The sequence below is a fragment of the Ornithorhynchus anatinus genome, chromosome 9 (assembly GCF_004115215.2).
Source record: "Ornithorhynchus anatinus isolate Pmale09 chromosome 9, mOrnAna1.pri.v4, whole genome shotgun sequence".
In the NCBI taxonomy this organism is placed as follows: Eukaryota; Metazoa; Chordata; class Mammalia; order Monotremata; family Ornithorhynchidae; genus Ornithorhynchus; species Ornithorhynchus anatinus.
In genome coordinates, this window is record NC_041736.1 from 5,507,030 (window position 1) to 5,532,729 (window position 25,700).

Genomic DNA, 25,700 nt, shown 5'->3' on the forward strand with positions numbered 1-25,700 from the left:
GGCCACCGGCTTGAGAAGAAAGGTTCCCCATGCCCCCCCCCGCCCCCCCAAAATTGCTAAAACTGCAGCCCCCTGGCCAGAGGGAGCGGTCTTTATTCGGGCCCTTCTACGCCTTGGTGTCTGGGGGAGCTTCCTCTGGTGACTTGAGATAACCCTTCCCCTTCCCCACTTCACCTCCCCTCAGCTAAGCCCCCTCCCCGACCCTTTCCCTCTGCTCCTCCCCCTCTCCCTTTCCCTCCCCTCAGCACTGTGCTCATTTGTCTATATTTTTATTCCCCTATTTATTTGGTTAATGAGGCGGGCATCCCCTTGATTCTATTGATCGTAATTAAGTTGTCTTGTTTTTGTCCGTCTGCCTCCCCCGATTAGACGGCGAGCCCGTCATACGGGCGGGGACGGTCTCTATCTGTTGCCGACTTGTCCATTCCAAGCGCTTAGTACAGTGCTCTGCACGTAGTAAGCGCTCAACGAATACTATCGAATGAATATCACGAGGCTCCTTCTCAGGGGTCCACTAGGGCCTCGGGTTCCCGGGACCATCCCAGGTAACCAGAGAGGTCCTGCCGCTTTAACTTCCGAAGGTAGAGGGTGGCACAGGGCAAGCAGAGAAGCAGCGTGGCCTACGGGCTGGAGCCCAGGCCTGGGAGTCTGGAGGACCTGGGTTCTAATCCCAGCTCTTCCACTCGTCTGCTGTGTGACCCCGGGTGAGTCACCTCACCTGTGCAATGGGGATTGAGACTGTGAGCCCCACGAGGGACAGGGATGGTGTCCAACCCGATTTTCTCGTTTCCACCCCAGCGCTTAGTGTACGGTGCCTGCCCGAACGCTTAACAAATACCACGATCACAATCAATCATTCAATGGTATTTACGGAGCGCTTACCATACACGGAGCACCGGACTAAGCGCTTGGGAGGGGATGACAATTAGCGGACATGTTCTCGACCCATAATGAGCTTAGAGTCTAAGAGGGTCTGGGATTTTTTTCAGGAATCTCCGTCAGACAAGCCCATTCCCTACCCCCTAAGCCTCTGACTCTCCGCAAAGCAGAGAGCGGCTATTTTTTATTTTCCTCCTAGCGACTTAGCTGCTCTCCGGGAGATGCCCGGTCTGATCACGGTCTCGGCCGAGACGCTAACGGGATTACGTGACTGAAATTTCACGCCACCGGCCTGGGGTGGTCCAGGGAGAAGGGGAGCAACGAGGAGGAGGACCAGGGCCGTGACCTCTCTGTAGCTTGTCTACCTTTCTTAATTGTACTGGCCAGAATCCTACCTCACTGATTACTGTAAATGTTCTCAAGGGACCCAAAGGAAAATGCACATTTCTGGTCAGAGAGGGCCGCTACACAATATGGGAAGATTTCCTAAGAAAAGTGCCGAGGTTTATAGGAGCTGTAAATTAGCAGCGGGTCTACGGAATAGGAGGATCCGGTGTGGCGGATGGAGCCAGCGGGGAGGGGGAAGGATTGTGGAAAAAGCGTGGAAATGCTTTTCCACCAGAACACAAAAAAGTCAGAATTAGGAATTAGATCGGTTTTAAAGTCGGTGGGGAAAGATGGAATGTCGCAGAGATACTGCCGTTTCTTTTTTTTCAAATGATCCTTATTTAGAGCTACGTGCCAAGCACTGTACCACGCACTGGGGGTAGATACGAGGTTATTAGGTCGGACACGATCCTGGTCCCACATGGGGGCTCACAGTCTAAATCCCTATTTTACAGATGAGGGAACTGCGGCACAGAAAAGTGAAGCGACTTACCCAAGGTGTCCCAGCAGACAAGGAACCGGGATTAGAATCCAGATCTAGGGAAGCAGCGTGACCTAGTGGATTGAGCACAGGCCTGGAAGTCAGAAGGACCTGGGTTTTAATCCTGGCTCTGCCACTTGTCGGCTGTGTGACCTTGGGCGAATCACTTCATTTCTCTTTGCCTCAGTTTCCTCATCTATAAAATGGGGATTGAGACGGTGACTCATGTGGGACAGGGACTGAGTCGAAACCTATTTCCTTGTATCCTCCCTAGTGCTTAGTACTGTGCTTGACACATAGTAAGCGCTCAGTAAATACCACCATTATTAATTATTATTAAGCGCTTACTATGTACTTACTATATTAGAGAAGCAGCGTGACTCAGTGGATAGAGCACAGGCTTAGGATTCAGAAGTCATGGGTTCTAATCCCGGCTCCGCCACTTGTCAGCTGTGTGACTTTGGGCAAGTCCCTTCACTTCTCTGTGCCTCAGTTCCCTCATCTGTAAAATGGGGGTGCAGACTAGGAGCCTCACGTGGGACAACCCGATTACCCTGTATCCACCCCAGTGCTTAGAACGGTGCTCGGCACACAGTAAGCGCTTAACAAACACCAACATTATTATATGACTATGTGGGTTTCCCAGTCTCAATCCCCATTTTACAGATGAGGTAACCGTGGCCCGGAGAAGCGAAGTGACTTGCCCAAATTCATACAGCAGACGAGTGGCACAGCTGGAATTAGAACCCATGACTTTCTGACTCCCGGGCCTGCGCTCTATCCACTATGCCATGCTGCTTCTCAAGCCATTGAATATCGGGCTTCCTTTCCACAGGTGAGGCTTTCTACACCCCCTCAAGCAAGTGATTCCAGCCCAAACTTGTACTCGGGTTCCCTCTAATGATGACAGATTTTTGACTTCATAAAAGGCCACGTTTTTTTTCTCCCTGAATGAAAATATTTTCTGGATTGTTTTCACCAGTGAAGGCCAAAGCTCCTATCAGTAAGGTGAAGTCATAAGTGAAAATTCAACGGCCTGTTCTGTTCCGTGTTTATTTGGCACCAATCTCCGTGGGCTTTTCCTTATTCGTCCCCGTGGTCTGGGAGCTCGGTCTTCACCCCCCAGGCTTGCTTGCTGGCTGAGCAATTCTGATCGGAATGAAAAGAAACTCTTTCAAGCCACGAAATGGAATGCCAGATTGAGCTGTAAGGCCTTTTGAAGTTCAAGCCACCATGCTATTTGCTGACTGTCTGCTGGGTGTAATGTACTAAAAACTTAGAAGATACAAAAGAAAGAAGGGGCAAGTCCTTTTTTTGAAAACGGTATTTGTTATGCACGTACTGTGTACCAGGCCCTGTACTCAGCACTGGGGAAGAAACAAGATAATCGGGTTGGACACAATCCTTGTCCCACATGGGGCTCACAGACCAATCCACCGTTTTACAGATGAGGTAACTGGGGCACAGAGAAATGAAGAGACCTGGCCAAGGTCACACAGTAGACGAGAAGCGGAGCCGGATTTAGAATCCGGGTCCTCTGACTCCCAGGCCCACGCTCTTCTTCTTTAGGATATATCCCCCGTCTACGAGGAACTCTCAGGCTGTGAATTCTGTGGGGACCGTGACTCTTTTCCCGGTCACCGAGAGCTTGGCGAAGACGGGATGTTCACACTGGAGTTTGGAAGAAACGAAAATTTATTTTCTTCCCAAAAGAGTCTCGGGCCCCAAAGACCGGTGCCTTTTGGTTCCGTTCCTTCAGTTCTTGAACCTTAAGTCCTGGGAAGTCTACGGGCACCAAACTTGAGGCGTCGTCGATAATACTGATTCTATTTATTGCTATTGTTCTTGTCTGTCCGTCTCCCCCGATTAGACCGTAAGCCCGTCAAGGGGCAGGGATTGTCTCTATCTGTTACCGATCTGTCCGTTCCAAGCGCTTAGTACAGTGCTCTGCACATAGTAAGCGCTCAATAAATATTACTGAATGAATGAATGAATAATAAACTTTTATTCAAGGAAAGGTTTAAAATGTCTCCCTCCTCCCCACTGGTCATTTCTGATTGAGCCGTTCACAGACGCTGCTCCGGCGCGTGAGGAAAGAAATCATCCGATGAAAAAGAAAAACCTGAGGCAGATGGAATTTTTCACATCAGCCTGAAATTCGCCGGTGGAAAGGGGAGCAATCAGGATGCCAGTAAGTATTTCAATCAGTCAATCCGACAATCAGTGGTATTTATTGAGTACTTACCCGTGTTCTTGGAGTTGGTAGATGTATTCCCTGCCCACAAGGAGCTTACAGCCTAGAGGGGGACAGACATTAAAATAAATTACGGCTACGTACGTAAGTGCTGCGGCTGAGGGTGGCGTGCATATCGAGCGTTGAAAGGGTACATAGGTGATGCAGGTTTAGCAGGCCTGATGGGGGACGGCGGGAGGTGTGAGATGAAAGGAATTGAGGAGAAGGAGGCGATGGGAGAAGGAGAGAGGAGGACCAGGGAGAAAATAATGATAATAGTATTTGTTTTAGTGCTTACTATTCATTCAATCATTCAGTCGTATTTATTAAGCGCTTACTGTGTGCAGAGCACTGTACTGAGCGCTTGGGAAAAGTACAATACAGCAATAAAGAGCGACAATCCCTGCCCACGACGAGCTCACAGTCTCGAGGGCTGATTCCCCCAGAAGGCAAGGTTCTTTAAAAGCCCCAATACTTGGTCAGAGCAGAAACGATTGCGTTGCTCTTATTTTTTTATAGGTTATTTGCAGTTGATCTTTCCCTGCTCATTTTGGCCTAGCTCCGGAAGCTGAAGCCATCTTTCCAAGCGACAGTGGGCTGAACTCTTGACGCAGAGACGTGTTGCAGTCACTGAACCAGGTATCTTCCCTGGGTGGTACCTTCCCTCCCTGCGGCGTGGCGTTTCACTGGCAGAATGTTGTCTCGAATTGGTTAAGCGCTTAATCTGTGCCCAGCACCGTACCGAAGCACTGCGGTAGGTACAGGGGAACCAGGGCAGACACGGTTCCCGACCCAAACGGGGCTCGCAGTCTAAGTGGGAGGGAGGACAGGAATTACATTCCCATTTTATACATGAGGAAGCTTGAGGGGGAACAAAGCCAAGGTCCCAAAACAGACAGGTGGTGGAGTCAGGATTAGAACCCACGACCTCTGATTCCCTTGTGGAAGAGCAGGGGCCTGGGAGTCAGAGGACCTGAGTTCTAATCTTGCCTCTTCCATCTATCTGCTGTATGAACCTGGGCAAGTCCCTTCACTCCTCTGCGCCTCAGTTCCCTCGTCTGCAAAATGGGGATTCAATACCTGTTCTCCTTCCTATTTACGAGTCCCATGTGGGACCCGATTATCTCGTACCTACTCCAGCAGTTAGTACAGTGCTTGACGCCCAAAAAGCCACTTAGATACCACAGTTCTTACTTCCACTAGGGCACACTGCAGGCTTCTGCGTCTTTCTTCCTTGCAACGTCATCAGCCTCGTTGATGGGCAGAGAACCCGAGCCTGGGTCAAATGACGAGAAAGGGCCTGGGCCTCGGAGGCCTCGGGTTCTACTCCTAGTTCTGCCGCTGCCCGCTGTGTGGCCTCGAGCGACTCACTCAACTTCTCGCTGCCTGTTTCCCCATCTGTAAAATGGGGATTCGATAATTAATGATTTATTATTATTCTGGACACCTCCCCCCACCCATGGAGTCAGTGGCTGCTCTGCTCTGGATCTGAGCGGTTTAGACTTCCGGTGCTCTCTCCCACTAGGCTCTTTGCTAAGCTAGAAAACTCTAGAGAACCTGCCATGCGGAACGAAAGGGGCAGAAGAGAGTCTGGATTAGCCTAAGTTTGCCACAGTGGTTACGGGAGACCCTTGGAGAGTTTTGGGGTGACGTCGGGGAAAGGGATACGGGAAGAACTGAGCAGATTCCAGTTGCCCTGAGTGGGGGATGGGATGGACCGGGGAAGAGGAAGTGGCAGAAACGGGATGAGAGGGGGAGGTGGAGAGGTGAGGAGTTTCCCAAGTGATTAATACAGTGGTATTTCTTAAGCGCTTATTAGGGGCGGAGCACTGTTCTAAGCGCTGGGGTAGACACAGGGTAATCGGGTTGTCCCACGTGGGGCTCACAGTCTTCATCCCCGTTTTCCAGATGAGGTAACCGAGGCACAGAGAAGTGAAGTGACCTGCCCGACGTCACACAGCTGCCAAGCGGCGGAGCCAGGATCAGAAACCACGACCTCTGACTCCCAAGTCCGGGCTCTTTTCACCGAGCGGTGCTCCGCACGCAGTAAGTGCTCAACAGATACAACTGAGTCGGGGGGAGTTAGCACGTCATCTCTCCCATTTGGCCAGTGCTGGCTTACTCTCTGGGAGGTACCAGGTGGGACCGATAGGAGGGCAAGAGTTGGAGGGCAAAAGGCCCCAAGCACTCGAATCTTGCAGCAAACCCGGGTGGGAGAAACACGGGCCTGGTCACTGCCAGCCACGTGGCCAGAGTACCGAATAACCTGCCCCCGAACCCGGTGGACCCTCCCCGGCTCCGGCACTCTGCGGTCACGGAGACCAAAAGACGAGACCGGGGGAAGGGCCGGCGCTAGAAAAAAATGTGATCTGCTCGCCGATTCCTAGTTTCCCCAGCTCCCGACGTCACACCTCGGCACCTCGACGTCATCTTCAAGCGGTCGGCTGGCTAGCGGGAGGGCACGGGGCCCACGGGGCTGCCTTCCACGTCTCTCAACTCGGGGCCCTGCGGCGAGCGGGACGGGGTGGGAAAGGCGGGGGGCGGGTGCTTATCCGTGTGAGACCATCCGGCCCTCCCGGGTCACCGGCCACGCCCCGGTGCTCGTTTCTCTCGCACGAGTGCTCCCCCGGGTCTCCGACGGGATTAAGATGGAGCAGGCCCCACGCCGGGGAGAGACTCTGGGTCCGGCCTCGGCTGGCGGGCTGCGAAGCCGCTTTCTCGTCCCCGTCTCGGCCCCTGCGGGGAACTTCCCCTCTTCCGGCAGCCCCGGCCCTCTTGCGGATGCCCTTATGCTCTGCTACGTCTCCTACCTGAAACTTACTTTCACGTCAGTCTCCTCCAGTATCAGGCTGTCGCTGGTATTTTGGGAATGCTTCCTGGGCGCGGGCACTGTCCCAAACACCTGGTAGAGGACGACGGACTCGGTAGACACGTTTCCTGCCCACAACGAGCTCACGGTCCAGGGAACTCCTTGCGGGCACGGATCGTGTCGACCGGTTCTATGGAAGCGGTGTGGCCCCGTGGGGTCATCGAGACCTGGGTTCTGATCCTGCACTGCCACTTGCTGCTGTGTCACCTTGGGCGAGTCACGTAACTTCTCTGGGCCTCAGTTCCCTCATCTGTAAAATGGGGATTAAGGTTGTGAATGCCATGCGGGACACAGACTATCCAACCTAATTACCTTGTACCTACCCCGGCACTTAGCACGGTGCCTGGCATGTAGAAAGTGCTTAGCCCGGTGCTCTGCACACACTATACGCTCAGTAAATACCACTGAGCTAACGAAGCTAACCCGGGGGCTCTATTCCAAAATCTGGCCTGGACCCCCTCGCTCAAGTAAACACGGCATCACTCGGCGGCCGGTAGTTTAAAATCAGAGTTCTTTGCCGGGCTCGCTTGGGACCGGGTGTCTTTCTCTTCTGAGGTTAAGAATTAGGAAGGTGGAGAACTAAAAGCTTTAAAAAAAAAGTTTATTTAGTTGATGTGTTGAAGAAATGACTCAGGCCGCGTTTTCCAAATGAGGGAAGCAAAAAAGCCATGACCGTGTAGATCTAAGTTTAAAAGACAAAACACCCCTCAAGCTGTAGGCATTTGGGAAAGTCAAAACGGGAAGGTTACAATTTCTCGGGATCTCCCCGGCCTCTCTGCAAGTGGCATGGCCTCAGGGAGAGTGTGCAGTCCGCTTTCTCCGGGGTTGAAATCCGCTCAGGATCCCAACCCAGATCCAAGGGAAGAGGCAGCGGAAGACCCCCGGATCGCAGCACCTTTATCGTAATTATTGCACTTGTTCAAAAGTTGGCTCAAAGACTTACTACCACCCCGTAAAATGCTACAGCTGCTGTCAGAATTTCTAGGGAAGAGAGAGTGATCTCAGTGTCCTTTAAAAATGAGCATTTAGGGACTCTTTGAACAGACATGCTCGGGAACCCACAAACTCACAACCACGGCAGATTTCAGCAATACAAGGATCTTTCGGAATCGCTGACCCACGACCTCGAAGGATGTGATGAGCCTTATTTATAAATCGCCCCCTTTTCAGATCCAAAAAAAAAATCGCACAAAAACTCCCCCCAAAAGGATCTTAATAATAACAATTGTGATATTTGTTAATAATAATAATAATAATGTTGGTATTTGTTAAGCGCTTAGTATGCGCAGAGCACTGTTCTAAGCGCTGGGGTGGATACAGGGTCATGAGGTTGCCCCACGTGAGGCTCAAAGTTAATCCCCATTTTACAGATGAGGTAACTGAGGCACAGAGAAGTGAAGCGACTGCCTACAGTCACACAGCTGACAAGTGGCAGAGCCGGGACTCAAACCCATGACAAGCGCTTACTATGTGCCAAGCACTGTACTAAGCGCTGGGGCGGATACTAGGAAATCGGGTTGGACGTAGTCCCCGTCCCACGTGGGACTCACAGTCTCAATCTCCATTTTACAGATGAGGTAACCGAGGCACACAGAAGCCAAGTGACTTTCCCAAAGTCACACAGACACGTGGCAGAGCCAGGATTAGAATCCTCGACCTTCTGACCAGGCCCGTGCTCTATCCGCTACGCCGTGCTGCTTCTCGGTAACGGGAGAGCGACCGATTCTCTTCCGGTTCACGCCGCTGCGGTCAAACATCCGTAAGCCCGTCCTAGCTCTGTGCATCTGGGGCCAGTTCGAAATAGATCGGCGGTGTTCCTGAGAAATAAGGACCTCTTCGCTTCTTTCGGAAAAGGAACTTCGAGGAAGGATGCGTCCCATGGCTCGATCACGCGGGTAACGTCTCTGTGACAGTCAAGGACGGAACCGAAAGCGGTCAGACGTTGGGCCGGTCGACCTGGGGGATGCCGACTAAAGCCAGGTAGTGCCTCAGGCCTTGCCTTATCCCAAAAGAACTGCGTGGCTGGCCAAATGCCCACCTGACGGGCGGGAGATGGGAGACCGGAGCCAAAGGGTGCTCCCCCAGTGCAAAAGGGAAAGATCGGAACGGGAGCAAAACGATCTCTTTAGGCAAGCGACCAACGAGCCCGAGAGAGGCATCTTTGTTTCCACCGAGAACGGCTGCTCCGGCCATTTCAGAGATCCCAAACAGAGCAACTTCGGCGTCTTCTGTGCTCAGGGCCCTGGCCCGTTGGTGAATCCTGACAAGATCACAGGCTTTTTCAGTCCTGCCTGGGTCCGAACCCGCCCGGGGGATTCGGGGCAGGGGAGCTGGGCCCCGGGCGCGGGCTAATCCGGATCCCCGCCCCGTTCCCCCTGGAAGCGACGGCCAAGTCGAACGGCTCTCTCTTCCCCCCGGGGGCAGGGGCGCTTAGGAAACCTGGCTCTGGGCCAACCAGTAGGAGCACCCATTTCCACGGAGAGAGCGGCCAAGCTCCGCTTCTGCCGCTTTCCCCGGGGTAGGCCGGGGCCGCCCGTCTCTCTCTAGGACCGCTGACAGGCGTCGGTCAACCCTCCTGTTGGGCGACGGCTCGGCCGCCGCTGCCGGAAGGGGCACGTTCCCGGGCGGGCCTTCGGATCACAGCCGCGTGATCCCGCTCTAGACCGCGTGACCGGTACCGGGCTCGTCGTGGTTCGGGGTTCCGACCGCAGGTGGGTTCGAGGTTTCCCCTGCAGGAAGCGGCCGCTTCATTTCATCAGAAGTAGACGGGGCGGGGAGTCGCCACGCTACCGGGTTCGGTCTACCGCGTTCTGCTTCCTCTTGGGTGGTACGGCGAGGTTGTCATGGCTTTTAAGGTTTCGGGATACGAGACTGAGTACCACGAATGTCTCACGGTACTTCTTTTTCTCTGCGTGCACCCATTCTCCAAGGGTCACGCTTCATCGGCGCTCAGCCGCAGCAGAAAACTTCACGGAAAAACAAAATCGTGGCTCTTCAAGTAAACGTTGGACTGGGAAGACGTCAAACTGAAAGCTCAACTCGGATCTATAAAGGTCTGTGCAATCTGATCGGGTTGAGTTTCCTTAGCATCTACCAGAGAGGTGCCAGGGACAAAACAGTTGTCACAGCTGAACGGTGGGTGAATTTTTAGAAGGACAGAGTGTTCCTAAAAATCTTCCAAAATACAGAAAAGATCCCCAACCCAATCGTAAAGACAAATGACAGGATCATCGATTAACCGCGTGTTAATCGCCGCATTCTCCTAGTGTCTTCCCCACGTACGACAGCCGTCACCTACCGAGACGATGCCAAGCAACCGGTGAAGGTGTAATCCAGAGACAGACAAATAACACGTCTTCCCCCGCCTCCCCCCCGTATAAATGAGCATTTTAAAAACTGCAGTCTCTCGACAGGGTTTATAGATAAATTGTCAAGTACAGACGAGGCAGCCGGCGGCCTTCTCCATCCCGAGGGGCGTGGCTACTTCCCGCTCAGCTTCTTCACGACCTGGCTGTCGGGGGCCGCGTTGGTGAAGATGCTGCCGACGAGCACGTGGGTCCCCCAGAGGCTGTGGCGGATCACTTTGCAGCAGCCGAGGTCGTCGACGGAGAACCCCAGGTGCCGGTAACGCTCGTCCGTCTCGAAGAGGGTGGTGTTGGTGTACGGTCCGAAGAACTGCCGGGGAGGGACAGAGCGGCTGGGTCAACGCTCGCCACCAGACTGATGACTGCGGCGCTTGGTGAGCGCTCACTGCGTACCAGGCACTGTATTAGGCGCTGGGGTGGATACGAGCAAATCGAGTCGGACGCAGCCCCTCGGCCAGCCCGGGGCTCCCGTTCCCGATCCCCGTCTTACAGATGAGGCATCAAGTCAAGTGACTTTCCCGAGGTCACACGGCAGACGAGTGGCGGAGTCGAGAATTAGAGACCCTTTAGTGCCGTTGTTCTTGTCCGTCTCCCCCGCTTAGACCGTGAGCCCGTCAAACGGCAGGGACCGTCTCTATCTGTTGCCGGCCTGTTCATTCCGAGCGCTCAGTACGGTGCTCTGCACGTGGGAAGCGCTCGATAAATACTATCGGATGAATGAACGAATGACCCGCAGGCCCCTGCTCGATCCACTACGCCGTGCTGCTTCTCTGCTCTGCCAATCTACCTAGGGGGAGGGGCATTTGTGTGGCACGGTTTCACAGCAGGGATTCACTCATTCGATTATATTTACTGAGTGCTTGCTTTATGCAGAACACTCTACTAGGCGCTTGGGAGAGTATAATGTACCAATAATCGGATACATCCCCTGCCCACATCAAGTTTACCGTCTAGAGGGGATGAACCTGATCAATTGGTAAACCAAATAGTTTAATTATTCAGACCCAAGGCTCTTTCCCTGTAGACTCGAAGCTCGAGGTGAGCGGGGGACGTGTCTACCGACTCTGACGGGGGAGGGTGGCTTAGTGGATAGAGCCTGGGCCGGGGAGTCTGAAGGACCTGACTTCTAAACCCAGCTCTGCCACACGCCTCTTGTGGGACCTCGGGCGAGTCGCTTCACTTCTCTGGGTCTCGGTCACCTCATCTGTTAAATGGGATTTAAGAGCGTGAGCCCAGGTGAAACTGATTAGCTTGTATCTGCTCCAGTGCTCAGAACAGTGCATGGCACACACTAAGTGCTTAACAAGTACCACGATTATTATCATTTCTACTCTCTCAAGATCTCAGTTCAATGCTCTGCCCACGGGAATCGTTAAATAAATGTGACTGATCGGTGATTGGGCCGCAGCGTGGCTCAGCGGAAAGAGCCCGGGCTTGGGAGTCCGAGGTCATGGGTTCGAATCCCGACTCTGCCACTTGTCTGCTGTGTGACTGTGGGCAAGTCACTTCAGCGACCTCATCGGTAAAAATGGGGATTAACTGTGAGCCTCACGTGGGACAATCTGATGACCTTGTATCTACCCCAGCATTTAGAACAGTGTTCTGCACATAGTAAGCGCTTAACAAATTCCAACATTATTATTATTACCTCTGGAACACTGGTGGAATCCTCGTGAGAGTGTGTTTAATAAGGGCTCCTTTTGGAAGCCACCAGAGATCCTTTAAGGGTCGAAGTAGCCTTGCGAGGAGTGACCGGTTTATTTACAGAAAGCAAGCTGGTGACTCTTCCAAAGATAATAAAGCTCTTAATCAATCCATCAGTGGCACCTATTGAGCGCTTACCATCTGCAGAACACATGAGCGCTTGGGAGGATACGAACTTGATCAATCTTAGGACTTTGGAAATGCTGCAGGAATCAGTCGACGGTCTTTATTGGGCACTTCCTGGGTGCACAGCACTGGAATAAGCGCTTGGGAGAGTACTACATAATGGTCCCTGCCCACAAAGAGCTTACAGTCTAGAGGAGCTGGTGATTCATCCACATGCAGGGTTTCAGTACTAATTCTACAATTGAGGGGCAGCATTTTCTAGTGGAAAGAGCACAGGTTTGGGAGTCAGAGACGTGGGTTCTCATCCCGGCTCCGCCACTTGCCTGCTGTGTGACCCTGGGCAAGTCGCTTTACTTCTACGTGCCTCAGTTTCCTCATCTGTAAAACGGGGATTAAGACTTAAGTGGGACTCCAACCTGCTTGGCTCGTACGCTTGTATCATCGTCATCTCGGTGTTTATTAAGGGCTTACTCAGAGCACCGAACTAAGCGCTTGGGAGAGTATAAGAGAGTTGGTAGATACGTTCCCTAGCCATGAGCTGATGCTATGTTTCCCCATAAATTTCTGAAACTCACCGCCAAGCCAGAAGATGGATCGATGAAGTCGGCCCAATAGCCTTCAGTACGAAGTGCGTAGCAAATTTCCTTGGCACCATTTATGAACTAAAAGACAAAAAAAAGAGATGACAAAAATCAGAGACAGGAATTTGAAAATTACAATGGGAATGGATTTAGAGCTTAGGTGACCAGCGACTTACAACTGAACGTACACTGCTTTTGTCGGAGACTAAACTGGGTTAAGAGGATTGAAATTCAATGTCTATGTTGGGTGATTACAATCATATGAGATTAATTAGGCCAATCACGAAAGGATTAAGCATCTGCACCTCGTGGATTCTGCGACTACTTTGACTGCTCATGTGGATGGCAGGATCACGCCTGTTGACTTCTTTGAAAGACTGACAGATTAGGTATTTTTTCTCTCTTTCATTTCCCTTCATTAAGAGCCATTACCACACCCTGGCCAGCTTTCCCCTGGATGATTTTGAAATACTGTCGCAGGTAATGACTGCATTTTTGGGGGGGAAGGAGTGAGGGTTCACCCTGAAGACATAGTGAATAAAAAGCACTGACGAATTGCAATTTTAAGCCCTGAAAAAGATCAGCAGATAATTTATGGGTTCAGTGAGAGTGTGCGCTATTTTATGGTGTTGATTTTGCTTATAAATCACTCACATCTTGGGTGTGGAGCAGAGCGCATTCCCCAACCCGATTACCCTGGGCACTAATAAGCCTTTCCCTCCGGCAGCCCCGGCCCCCGAGGGTAGATGGGGGACTCTGGTGGGGGGCGGTTCACCCTCGGGGAACCCATAAAAAGCTTATTTTGAAATATTCTAGTGACAAAGGGCTTTTGGTCCTGTGTTTTTTTTTTTTACAACACCGAAAGACCTTTGAGAACCAAACAATGAGAACTAGTACAGAAAGGTGGGGGACCGGAAAGGGCCTGAGGGGAAGACCAAGTGGATGTTCAAAATTTAAAGGAATGGGGGGACGGGATGATGAATCCAACAACTGCCTACAAACCTGGGGAGGATGGAGGGGGACGGGAGGGCTGGGGTTGGATAGGCCTTTCCGCCGTCCTACCCACCCGACTCTAGGAGAACGAAAAGAAGCCAGCCCCCAACCCTCTAGCAGCGGCAGGCCGGGGAAATGAGTGTGAACGGGAACCCCAAACATCCAGGATGTGGATGTTGAAAGGCGCCCAATGTCATCTCCGTTTGGAAACACGCAGACTCTTCAAAACCCCACCCCCATGAGTCGGTGTGGAGTCTTTTAGCCTCCAGCTAGATTCCAGAGAAACCCCCCAACTTTGAGAGATCATGGGAGTTCTTAACCATTGTTTTGACCCCTGCACTGCCCCATTTCAAAACGAACTTGCTACACGGACCAAATCCTGCAGCATTTTACCTACCTCCCGCTCAAATCATTATGAAATCTGAAGTATTTGGAGAGCGGTGTGAGGGAAGATTCATTTGCCTTAATATCAATGAGGTTCCTTCCTGGGTCCTTTCAAAACGCTCCCGTTACTGGAAATTCATGTTCGGGATAGTCTATACGCATTCAGACGTAGCTGAACAACCAATGGCACGGGGTCACGTGCAGTGAGAACGGAACCGCTGACTACCGACGGGGCTTTCTAGCCCACCCTCCCTCCCACAGAGGTAGCGTCATCTTTGAACCTGAGCAACGACATACTAACTGTTGCTACTCTGCCCCTCGATAGGAAAAAAAGATCCCTTAATCTTAATACACATTAAAAGAAATTGTATTTTTCAGGTGCTTAACTGAGAACCTTTCACGGGATCTTGATGATTTCCTCTTGTCTCCTCCCCTCTCCTGGTTTATCACCCAGCCACTCCTTCTTCCTTTGTTTTATTTATTCAATTTCTCTCCACCTCTTCCTCTTTCCTGATTTCTCTCCGGGGTTATCTTCCCATCTATCTATTTCTCCCCTCCGTACCCTTTTTGCTGTCTGTTTCCATGCACTTGGGTGCACATCGTATTATTTATTCAGATAGGTAAATAAGAAGAGAGCGCGCTCAGGGAAATTCCTAATCCCTTACTAAAAATCCTCCCTTTAAAAAAAGAAGAACCTAATCAAAATACCTTTAACTCAAACTGACAACTCATCTCACTTTAGAGCTATCTTTATGAGGTTCAGAGGTCCAAAAGACTAGTCAAAGACGAAGCAGAGACTCATCTAGACGCGTAAATGAAGGCCTGCTAAAGTCAGGTGTTTTTTTAATTTTTCTGATGCGAAGTTACAGAATTTTTAATCCCACGATGCAGTGATCTCATGGCAGTCCTTAGAACTAATGACAATTAAAGCTCCCCAGCTATAAACTTGTGGTTTGCCTGAAAAATAACCCTCATTGTTTGGGCAGGACCTCTCTCTCATTACACTAGTTCTCGGGAGAATATTTCTAGCCAACCGAGAGAGAGAGACACAGAGAACTCTGCCGTTGGTAACCTTTTAAACCACAAGGTTACAGTCCACATCCCCTCGCTGCCCCCCGTGACTATATCAGAACCGACAGAAAGGTCCACATGGAAGAAAGAGGACAATTAACAATTAGACCAGATTACACCACCCAAGACCAACGGACCATAAATAATTCAAAGACAAGGGCAGAAGAAAACGCAGTCGGTTTTCCTCTGTCAGCGTCTTTAAGGCCGATGCCCCAGGGCCTGACACCCTGCCCAACTGAAACTGCCGTTGGGTGACAATGACAATAATAATACTCCATTTGGAAAGGCGAGTAGTTTCCCAGACATCCAAGCTCATCGTCAGAACTATTACCGAAGGACCGAAAAGAGCAGGGAGGCTAAGGTGCCGGGGACATCCGAAATCTACTCCAACAGAATCGGCTTCTTTCCTTCGAGACGCCGACTGCCGCGACGCGGACCGACGACGCTGCCGACGGGAGACGGGAGCTTTCGAAGGCGGGCGGGCTAGGAGTGTGGACGCCGTCCGCCATCTCTGCCGCGGGGGAACAGAGTTCTGATCCGAGGAGGGTCGGCCGAACTTCCTTTCAGAAGCGAAGGGTGACATCTACCGGGAGCTGCAGGATTTCGGCCGGAGCCCCCAACCCAAATTCCTTGCCGATGCAGGGGCCCCTCTAGTGGATTTCAGACTCGGTGCAAATCAGGAGGAGGGCGCTCACCAGCCTTCGACCGCCAGATGCGTGGCCGAAGACCTCTCGGTCACTCCGAAAACCACCATCGGCATTTGGGCTCGGTACTTAAATGAGAGACTCTGGGAGGAAATCGCCAGGTAAAAATAATAACAATAACGACGGCATTGGGTAAGCGCTCACCCTGTTCAAAGCACTGTTCTAAGCGCTGGGGAGGTGAACGGGTTGTCCCACGCGGGGCTCCCAGTCTTCATCTCCGTTTTACAGATGGGGTAACTAAGGCCCAGAGAGGTTAAGCAACTTGCCCGAAGTCACACGGCCGACAAGTGGCTGAGCTGGGATTTGAACCCATGACCTCTGCCTCCCAGGCCCGGGCTCTTTCCACTGAGCCCCGCTGCTTCTCCGGGGGAAGGTGGGGTCGGGGCTCTCCCCGATCGGCGTCACGCGAGAGTTTTCTGTTGAACTGCAGAGAGAAGGTTCTTTCCACACGCTAAGGACAAGGCACGGATCACGCCTTCATTCAGTTAAGTAGTTCGGCGGTCCCGTCGGCTGGGGGACAGAGCCGTCGAATGGGGCGGTCCGAAAACGCCATAGAAGGCAGATTTTCTCCACGGGGTCTTTGAAATACCAGGGTGTTTTGGGCCTCCTTGCTTCGTAGAAGAGCGCCCAGCTCAGTCAATACTGTTGAATGGGGAGCCCGAGTGCTTTACCTCAAGCTTAAGGACAGAGCTGAATAGGCATCTCACAGATGTTTTCCCTTTTTTTGGAGCCGAATGACTGAGATGAGGTTTCGTATTTACTCAAGTTATAAGTTTTGAAAGACAAGTGCACCAACAGAGTCTTTCCCTTCCCTCACGACTAAGAGGCCACGAGACAGCCAGAGAAAGCCTGGACCGGCCTCTCGCTGAACCTCACCTGCTCTCCCACCCGCCTCGTGGTCGGGGGGTGCTGCTCTTCGGAAAGCAGGAGGCCTAAATCGGGAGGTGCTGGCAGCTGCAGCTCCCTGTTGGACCCCAGTCCCCTTCCCTCTCCACGGAGCCAAAGGCCGGTGCCTAGCTGGCTACGGGGGCCGCTTCCAAAACTCTCAGAACGGTTTCGAATTCCAACCAGGCCGTGAACACCCTCGGGGAGAGGCGTTTACCTTTTCCAACAGCATCTCCCTCTCACTCTCCACCTCTTCGCTCCAAGTCGTCATGTCGTTCTTGGTTTTCTGAGTTACCGTGAGTACCATTAGCTTATTGGTCGCTGCCTCTGGGAACATGGCTTCAAAATCTGGAAAGACGGGGTGAAACAGGCATTTTGGAGTACGTGGACGGAAAGACTGCGATCGTTTATTCGTTCTCCACTCACTCGATTCCGAGTATTCCTTTTATGTACAGTCATTTACTTAAAGCGGGACAGTTCTACTTCAGTGCTTATCTCGGCTACCTCTGCTCTTTCCAAAATAAAATACAAATGGCTGCCTTTAAGGCAGGTCTAGTCAGGTGAGTTCAACGGCCACTCTTCGGCAGCCCCTCCGAGGGGAAGCGGACATTCAGTTAGAATGCTGTTAATTGAGTTATTCAATAGATCGGAGCAGACTGGTTGACACGTTAGCAGTTGAGTGTACTTATCCTCTCCCTGCTTGAACTCTGCCTGGTGACCCTCTCGGATGGCATGAAAGATGGCATTTCCTGCACATCCCTCTTTTCCTTTTCTTCCACTCCCTTGACTTACTCCTTTTACTCACACCCCCCGGCCCCCCAGCACTTATATCCACACCTGTTATTGATTTCTATTAATGTCTGCCTCTCCCTCTAGATTGTTACGGACAGGGATTGCGTCTGTTACACTGTACTCTCCCAAGCGCTTAATTCAGTGCTCTGCACACAGTAAGCACTCAGTAAATACAACTGCCTGACTCCCAGGCGCTCAATACAGCGTTCTGTACACAGTAAGCACTCGGTAAATACAACTGCCTGACTCCCAAGCGCTTAATACAGCGCTCTGTACACAGTAAGCGCTCGACAAATGCGACTGACTGACCCCCTAAGTGTTGAGTAGAGCGCTCTGTACACAGTAAGCGTGCAATTACATACGACCGACTCCCAAGCACTTAGTACAGTGCCCTGCACAAAGTCAGTGCTCAATAAATACGATCGACTGACTGATCGGGGAGTTTTAATGTGGTCACGGCTCCCTGAGGAGACTTGGAGGCGGGGCTAGCGGCAAGGGATTCCGACTCCATCTCTCTGTCTGCCTGGATGGGTCCCGTCCACCAGTGTTTATCCGGCCCCCCACGACTGTCACGCCCTGGGTGGACTCGGGTCAAAACCATTCAGGGAAACACCAGGGAGACAGGTGGGGGGGGGGGGAGGGAACTCTCGTCCCAGACGGACATCTTCTGTCAAAAATACGCATTAAAGCGTCAAGCTATGGAACATTAAGAACCCCGCCACTGAGCTGCATTCTTCGATACAAAGAAAACTAAGGGCTGTTGCTTCCATTCGCTGCTAGGGAGAAAAATGCGCTTACCTCGTCTCAGTAGCTCTGGGCATGTTTGTATTGCACATTCTACTTTGGCGTTCTCAAAATACGTTTCAGCACTGTTAATTTCCTGTAGCTGAAGAGGCGTTTCGCTACCCTAGAAGAAGAAAAATCTCAAGAGGTTATTTTAGGTTCAGGCTACCCACTGGATCGCCAGAAATCATCCATTTAATCCACTTGAGGTTCTTTGTTTTGTTGTGAAGAATGCTCGTCAATCTACAGAGGGGGTAAAATAAGTTAATCCAACTGTTTTCACCATTCTGATGAGTGGATGAACATTTCTTTTCTTCGGTATTTGTGAAGTGCTTACTATGTGTCAAGCACTGTTCCAAGTGCTGGTTTTTCTAAGTGCTGGAGTGCATTTCTAGAATTAACTTGGCAAAGCCAGGCGGAAAACTCTCGGTGATCTGGGGCACATCTATCCTAGTGCTACTTCTGACTTCTGGGAAGAAAAGTCCTGCTCCTTCCAGGGGCTAGGGAAGAAAGAGGAAACGCCACGAGGTATGTTGCGACATTATCTCTGCCGCTGTATTCTCGACCCCTCTTTTATAAAAACGGAAGCAACAGAAGTAACTGACGTAAGGATTCTCTGGCAGAGGGAGGGGGAAGATGGAAATTGTAAGCTACTTTACCAACCGAAATGATAACTCTACCCCGCCTTAAGTTCCTTAGCTGTAACATGTGATCCTAACTTGGGGACGGGGGTGTGTTCTAGGAGTCGCAAGTTAGCGTTGAGACACTTTCGGATCTTTGAGACGGAAGTGGACAGTGGCTCTGAAGACACTTCCGCCCTGGGCTTCTTTTTAAAGTCGGGAAACTCTCATTCCTGCTTCTGCCAAGAGCGGGAGGGCTTGTTATACAAGAAATATCTAACACTGAATTTCTACAGAGCAAACTGAGCCTTCCCGGACCACAGTGCTGGACCAGCGCTATGTCTCCCTTCTGGAAAGCCACGAAGGCCCCACTAGGAGGGGTTATGGGCCGGAGGGGCTGCCAGACCACCATACAGGGGAGGGAGGACCACGGCCCCTCCAAAGACGTGCCTTGAACCCTTGGCGTTCCACTGTGCAATACCTTCCTGGAGATCCACACCGAGGAAAGTGTTTTTCCTTTTTTTGGGATCTTCCAGAACCCCCCGGTCACCCCTTGAGGGACTTGGCTTGGGTCTGATTTGCTACCTCTGCCTCTATCCCAGTGGTTGGCATACAGTCAGCGCTTAACCGAGACCCAGTTAAGTCACAGGGGTTCCCAAGGCACTTCCCGGGCTTTGAGCAGACTACCAGATGGAGTCACTCTCGTCGTCTCTTCAGCTTCCTTCCCTTCCCCAACCCTCTCCCAGGCGGTTTACTCTCCATCTCCCTCTTCTAATCACCGCTCCTTCAAGTCTTCTCTCACCCACATTTCCATTCTCCTTTTTTAAAATTCTATTTGCTAAGTACTTTTTTTATGGTATCTGTAAAGCACCTTTTATGGTATTTGTTAACTGCTTTTTAAAAAAAATGTATTTGTAGAGCGCTTATTATATGTCAAATAGTGTTCTAAGTGCTAACAAATGAATTAGGTTGGATGCAGTCCCTGTTCTGCATGAGGCTTATGGTCTAGGAAGGGGGGAGAGCAGGAATCTCCATTCTACAGTTGAGGAAACTGAGGGACAGAGAAGTGAAATGACTTGTCCAACGTCACCCAGCAGACAGACGGCCGACTCGGCATTAGAAGCCAGGCCCTTCGGACTCCCAGGCCCATCCTCCGTCCACTAGACCACGCCGCTTCTCTATGCGCCAGACGCAGTACTGAGCCCTGGGACAGATACGAGTTAATCAGGTTGGACGCAGTCCCTGTCCCACATGGGGCTCACGGTCTTATTCCCCATTTTACAGATAAGGTAACTGAGGCCCAGAAAAGTTCAGTGACTTGCCCAAGGTCACACCGCAAACAAGTGGTGGAGCCGTGATCAGAATTCAGGTCCTTCTGCCTTCCGGGCCCGGGCTCTATCCAGTAGGCCACACTGCTTCCAAGGCCTTCCCAGACTAACTGGAAAGAAGTGGTGATTCGTCAGCCAGTCTGAAACGTTAGACTCCTTTAGGCAGCGTTGTGACGTTGCTGCACTTCTATTTCCTTAAGCTCTCAGACAGCCCTCCTCCGTGTCAATTTACCAAAGACAAGGCCAAATCGCCTTCCGTTTGAGAAGAGACCGACCGTGGGGAAACGGTCCCGCTTCGGCCTACGGGAAACATGGCACAAAGAAGGGAAATTGAACAACGTAAAAAGACTCCTTTTACCTGAAATTCGATTACGCACTGTGCCATCACAAACTCGTGCCTCTCGTTCGACAAGGGTTCCGCTAGAACATCGGGCAAGATTTTATGGGCCGGAGTTTTCCTCGGAGTAGCCGTTCCGTTCAGGTGGCAATCAAACCCTATGTTCCCCGGGAGCTGGAATCTCTGATCCTGGGGTCCAAAGGGACCCATCATTTCATCAGGCCATACGGTTCTCGAACCTGACAGGAGAAAGAACAGGATTTTATTCCTTGTGGTCTACTCCGCTGTTGGACCTCGGTGGGTAACGTTATAATGATGGTGATCTTCTCTCTTGCCAGTGCGACTCGAGGGACCCTCGGTTAAGACTGGAAACGATGATGAGATTCTTTAGTTTGTGATGGTTCCTCCCCTTCCCACCCCCCCCCCCCAAAATATTACACTGTTTAGAACAGAAGCCCAGAACAACACAGGGAGCTGATTCTTAATTAGCTCAATTATTAAGCTTAATAAGCTCCCAGGGCAGAGAGAGCAAAGGTTCGCTCTGTCCTGCCGGCCTGGAAACGCACCTCTGCCCCAGTGAGCCCAAACACCTTGAACTTCACTTCCATTTACACAATAATAATGGTATTTGTTAAATGCTTACGACATGTCAAGCACTCTTCTAAGCGCTGGGGAAGATATAAATTAATCTGGAGTCCGGTTGGACAGAGTCCCTGTCCCACATGGGCTTCACATTCTTAATCCCCATTTTTACAGACGAAGGAACTGAGGCACAGAAGTTAACTTGCCTGAGGTCACACAGCGGACAGGTGGCGGAGCCGGGACTCGAATCCAGGCCCCTCTGAGGGGCGAATCGTACTTAGCATCCAAATAGCATCACTTGTTCAACACAAATACCTTCCGAAATATTCTTTTAGAAAATATCCATCTTTCGTGTTTAAGTTTTTACGTGATACGCCGTATGTGCTAACTCCATTCCTCACCCGCAGGTACATGGATTATTTTCCTAATACCCTTGATCAGAGTTCTTTGTCTCTAACCCTCTAGCCTGTAAGCTCACTGTGGGCAGGGAACACGTCTAACCAACTCTATGTTGTCTTCTCCCAAGTGTTTGTACAGTGCTCTGCACACAGTAAGTACTCAGCAGATACACCGACTGACACCTCCTCTCTCGCCTCCGCCCACTTCCTCCGCGATCTTTTTTCAGGTGGTGGCACGTGCTACATTTTCTCACCTTGGTGCTCATTCATTTAATGTCTAAGTTATTTATCTATTCATTTGTGCTTATCATTTTTATGTATTCTCACACTCCCAACTAATGTATAAAGGGGAATTTGTGTCTGTTCGTCTCCCCCATTAAACTGGAACCTCTCCGAGGGCAGGGATCAGAGCAGTCTAGTACAGTGGTCACCAGAGAGTAGGTGCTCTATAAATACTGCTGATTAGGATACTCCATTTTATTTCCCATTTCCTTTGCTGCCAGTGGCCAAACCTGAATTACATTCACAGTTGTTTTTTTATATCACTTACATATGTCAGGAGGTGCAGTGGCTACATGAGACTCATCTGAACCTGAAGATCCAGCGGTAGAAAAAGTTTTGGGATTTGCAATCCTTCTGACCAAAGAGTAAAATCCTGGGAGGTAGGTGACCAGCCTGGCTCTGTTACAGAGCACCTGGAGATGATAGAAAGGGCATTGTTTTGGGTGGTGAACGGCATCCTGGAATTATACAGCTACAGTCGTCTCCTCGCTAACAGAAATCTTAGGAAGCAGGGAAACTTGGACTTCAGAGCTCCGTTACAATTTCTATTCGTCCAACTGAAATATCAGTATCTTCAAGTCAAGAACTCTACGAGACAGAGACTCATTTTAAGGAACTCCATGAGCACTCAGAATATACACATTAGAGAAATTCAAGTCTCTATTTCAATTACTCAAACCTTCAAAGGCCTCCTGAGATCAATACTACTTCCAGGAGGCCTTTCTTCGATCATTTCTCACCTCCCCACTCGACAATCCCCAACTGCCAACCCAGTCTTTCTGTACTACCTATATTCCCACAATCCGCAGAACATTAAGGTACGAAGTTAATACAGTTTTTAATCCCCTTATCTGTGATTTAAGTGTCTGATTCCCCAGCTACGCTGCAGGCTTGAGGGTAGGGAGTGTGTCTTTCTCTTCTTGTACTCTCCCAAGAGATTAGAACAGTGCCGGGCACCCAGTAGGTGCTCGATACAAGCTATTGATCGATTGAAGACACAGCTCTAGAACTAGGAGGGTTTTTGATCACTTAAACAGAACACGTTTAGTTTCGATTGAGGGATGCTCCTTTAAGCCACTTTCTAAAAGCGCCAGCCCTAGGAAGATCTGAATTTAAGAGTAACTCTGCTATTTTGACCACTGCTCCCCTCCCCTTTTCAGTACTCCTATTGCTCCTCCAAGGACAGGATAAGAGATGACCAGCATCTGCCCACAGGAAATTCAATCACAATTTCTCTACAGACCCCCAGGAAAACCAAAGTGAGGAGACGTGAGGAGAGGTAACGTATATTAAAACCCTTTCGGGCTCGCTGCGTAAATCTCCGGACATTAGCCCTGCTTTCTTTTAGGCACCATAGTCAATGGTTATTTTCACGGCACTCGGGGAACTTTCGTTCTCCCTCTGATAAAGTGTTGTTTTTTTCATTGGTATTTGTTAAGCACTTACTATGTGCCAGGCACTGTCCTTAGCGCTGGGGTAGACCCAAGTTATTCCAGTTGGACAGACTCCCTACCCCACATGGGGCTCACAGTCTTAATCCCTATTTGACAGGTGAGGGAATAGAGGCCCAGTGAAGTGACTTGCCCAAGGTCACACGGCAGATTAGTGACAGAGCTGGGGTTAGGTATCAGGTCCTTCTGACTTCCAGGTCTGCGCTCTATCCACTAGGCCATGCCGCTTCTCCTTCTCTTTTGATGGGGAATGTGAATTCAGACACTGCATTATAAGAAAATTCCCAATTTCTTATTCAATAAAAGAAACACCGTCTCATTCTCACCCCGCTGGGGATAACGACCGAAGGAGAATTCCGAATACACCAGCTTGTTTCATACTACCTTGCAGCCCAATGCTGCAATACATTAAGACGGCCTGTAATTACACACCTAAAATTGGACTGGTCAGTTTTACATCCCGTCAGTGACATAAACACGCACCTCACCCAGTTGTCGGTATGTTGATCACGTTTACTATTTTGTGGGATGGGGTGTCTAATCTTAGAACCCGCCCACTTTACAGTGGAAGAAACTAAAGTACTCAAAGGTTACCGATAGAGCGCAATATCTGCCCGTCGATATCTGGATAGGAATTCTGACTAAAACAGGCCCTGCCTTCGTTTTATGTTGGATTTTCACCCTGACACTCAACATGCTTATGCTTCCATTCTTGACTCTACAAACAAAATAAGGAGAGAAGAGAGTGGAGACTACTAATTTACCTAGGTAGTGGAAAACTAAAAGGCTCGGTTAATGTTTGTAAGAAGTAGAATCACCGCTTTGGACCTACGTCTCTCTAAGCAAGACCGAGTATAAAAAGAAAACGTCTTAGGGCAAGTGCACTTAGGGCACTTTACGTGCGTTAAAAACGATCCTCTGGTTCATCCTCTCCCGACCCACCGTCGCACAAACACGCTCTGCGACCAACCCCATTTGGCCGAGCCTCCTAAAAACTACTCACATTGGCCATTTCTGGCGCAGAGGTGGTCAGGGGTGTGAGGGAGTCTGTCCTCTTGGAAAGGTATAATAAAACCACGTTCTTCCTGGAACAGAGAGATGACGAATGACAGTAAATGACAGGTGACGCCAGTTAAGCAGGGATGACAAGCAGCTTGGCTCGGTGGAAAGAGCCCGGGTTTGGGAGTCAGAGGTCACGGGTTCGAATCCCAGCTCTGCCACTTGTCAGCTGAGTGACTGTGGGCGAGTCACTTCACTGGGCCTCAGTGACCTCATCTGTCAAATGGGGATGAAGCCTGTGAGCCCCAAGTGGGACAACCTGATGCCCCTGGATCTCCCCCAGTGCTTAGAACAGTGCTCTGCACATAGTAAGCGCTTAACAAATACCAACATTATTATTATGACAAGGGGGCAGCCCTTCCTCTCTCCCATGAGCCTCCGGGGCAGGACCACCTAGTGTTGCCAAGGCCTATAACCACAATAATGATGCTATTTCTTAAGCGCTCACTATGTGCTTGGGCCCTGTTCTAAGCGCTGGGGGAGAGGGTCATCAGCCTGCCCCGCCTTGGGGTTTCACAAGCTTGAATCCCCCTTTTTGGAGCATGGGCAAGGGAGATGATTTGCCCACCTTGGCAGGTGGCGGGAGGGGGGATTAGAACCCACGTCCTCTGACTGCCAAGCCACTAAGCCACGCTGCTGGCATTCCCAAATTCATAGGGCGACCCTCCCAACACCCCTGGGCCTCCCTGCCTCTGCTCCATCCCCTCCTATTTCCCTTCCATTTTCTCTCTCCACCCTCCCCTTCCACCCCTCCTTCTGCTTTCCCTCCCCCTCCCCTGCCCAGAAACTAAATTAAAGCGGCTGGAGGCGGGGGTAGGATGGCACCAGGGTGGGGTGGTGCAGTGGTTAGCGTCGCAGGTCCTTGCTGGCAGGATGGAGGGGCGGGGGAGAAGGCAGACATCCCTCCCCCCCCCGCCCCTTGGGATAGCAAGGATGAGGAGAAGGAAATAAAGGCAGGGAGGGGGTGATTGGGAGCGGGAGGGGGGAGGCCTTTCCTACCTGCCCAGGCCAACTCTGCCCGTCGTCAAAATGGCGGCGCCTTCGTCATGGCGGAAGCGCGGCCTAAGGGGAGGGGGGCAGGGAGGAGCCGCGGGGATTGCCGAGAGCATCGTTCGGGGGAGAAGGGGGTCACGCGCATGCGCGCGGGGTGGAGCCACCGCGGGGATTGCCGAGAGCATCGATTGGGAGCCCGGGGGAGGGGGCCGACGCCACGCATGCGCACACCGTGTCTCCCGTCCACGGGTTTAGCAGGCCTCATAATCATTCATTCATTCATTCATTCATTCATTCATTCATTCATTCATTCATTCACTCATTCACTCACTCATTCACTCACTCACTCACTCACTCAATAGTATTTATTTAGAGAAGCAGCGTGGCTCAGTGGAAAGAGCCCCGGCTTTGGA

The 25,700-nt window shown here is 51.1% G+C and overlaps 1 protein-coding gene across 1 annotated transcript; it reads right to left on the reverse strand.

Moving 5' to 3' along the window:
• Window positions 1-7,433: 7,433 nt before the first annotated feature.
• On the reverse strand, window positions 7,434-25,358 carry MMADHC (metabolism of cobalamin associated D). Its single transcript, XM_001509955.5, has 8 exons — window positions 25,294-25,358; window positions 24,239-24,320; window positions 22,053-22,197; window positions 20,544-20,761; window positions 18,253-18,361; window positions 16,880-17,010; window positions 12,620-12,706; window positions 7,434-10,524 (listed from the first exon to the last, which is right to left on the reverse strand). Exons 2-8 carry the CDS (start codon window positions 24,245-24,247, stop codon window positions 10,330-10,332), a joined length of 894 nt encoding a protein of 297 aa, XP_001510005.3. The 5' UTR covers window positions 24,248-24,320; window positions 25,294-25,358; the 3' UTR covers window positions 7,434-10,329.
• Window positions 25,359-25,700: the final 342 nt, after the last annotated feature.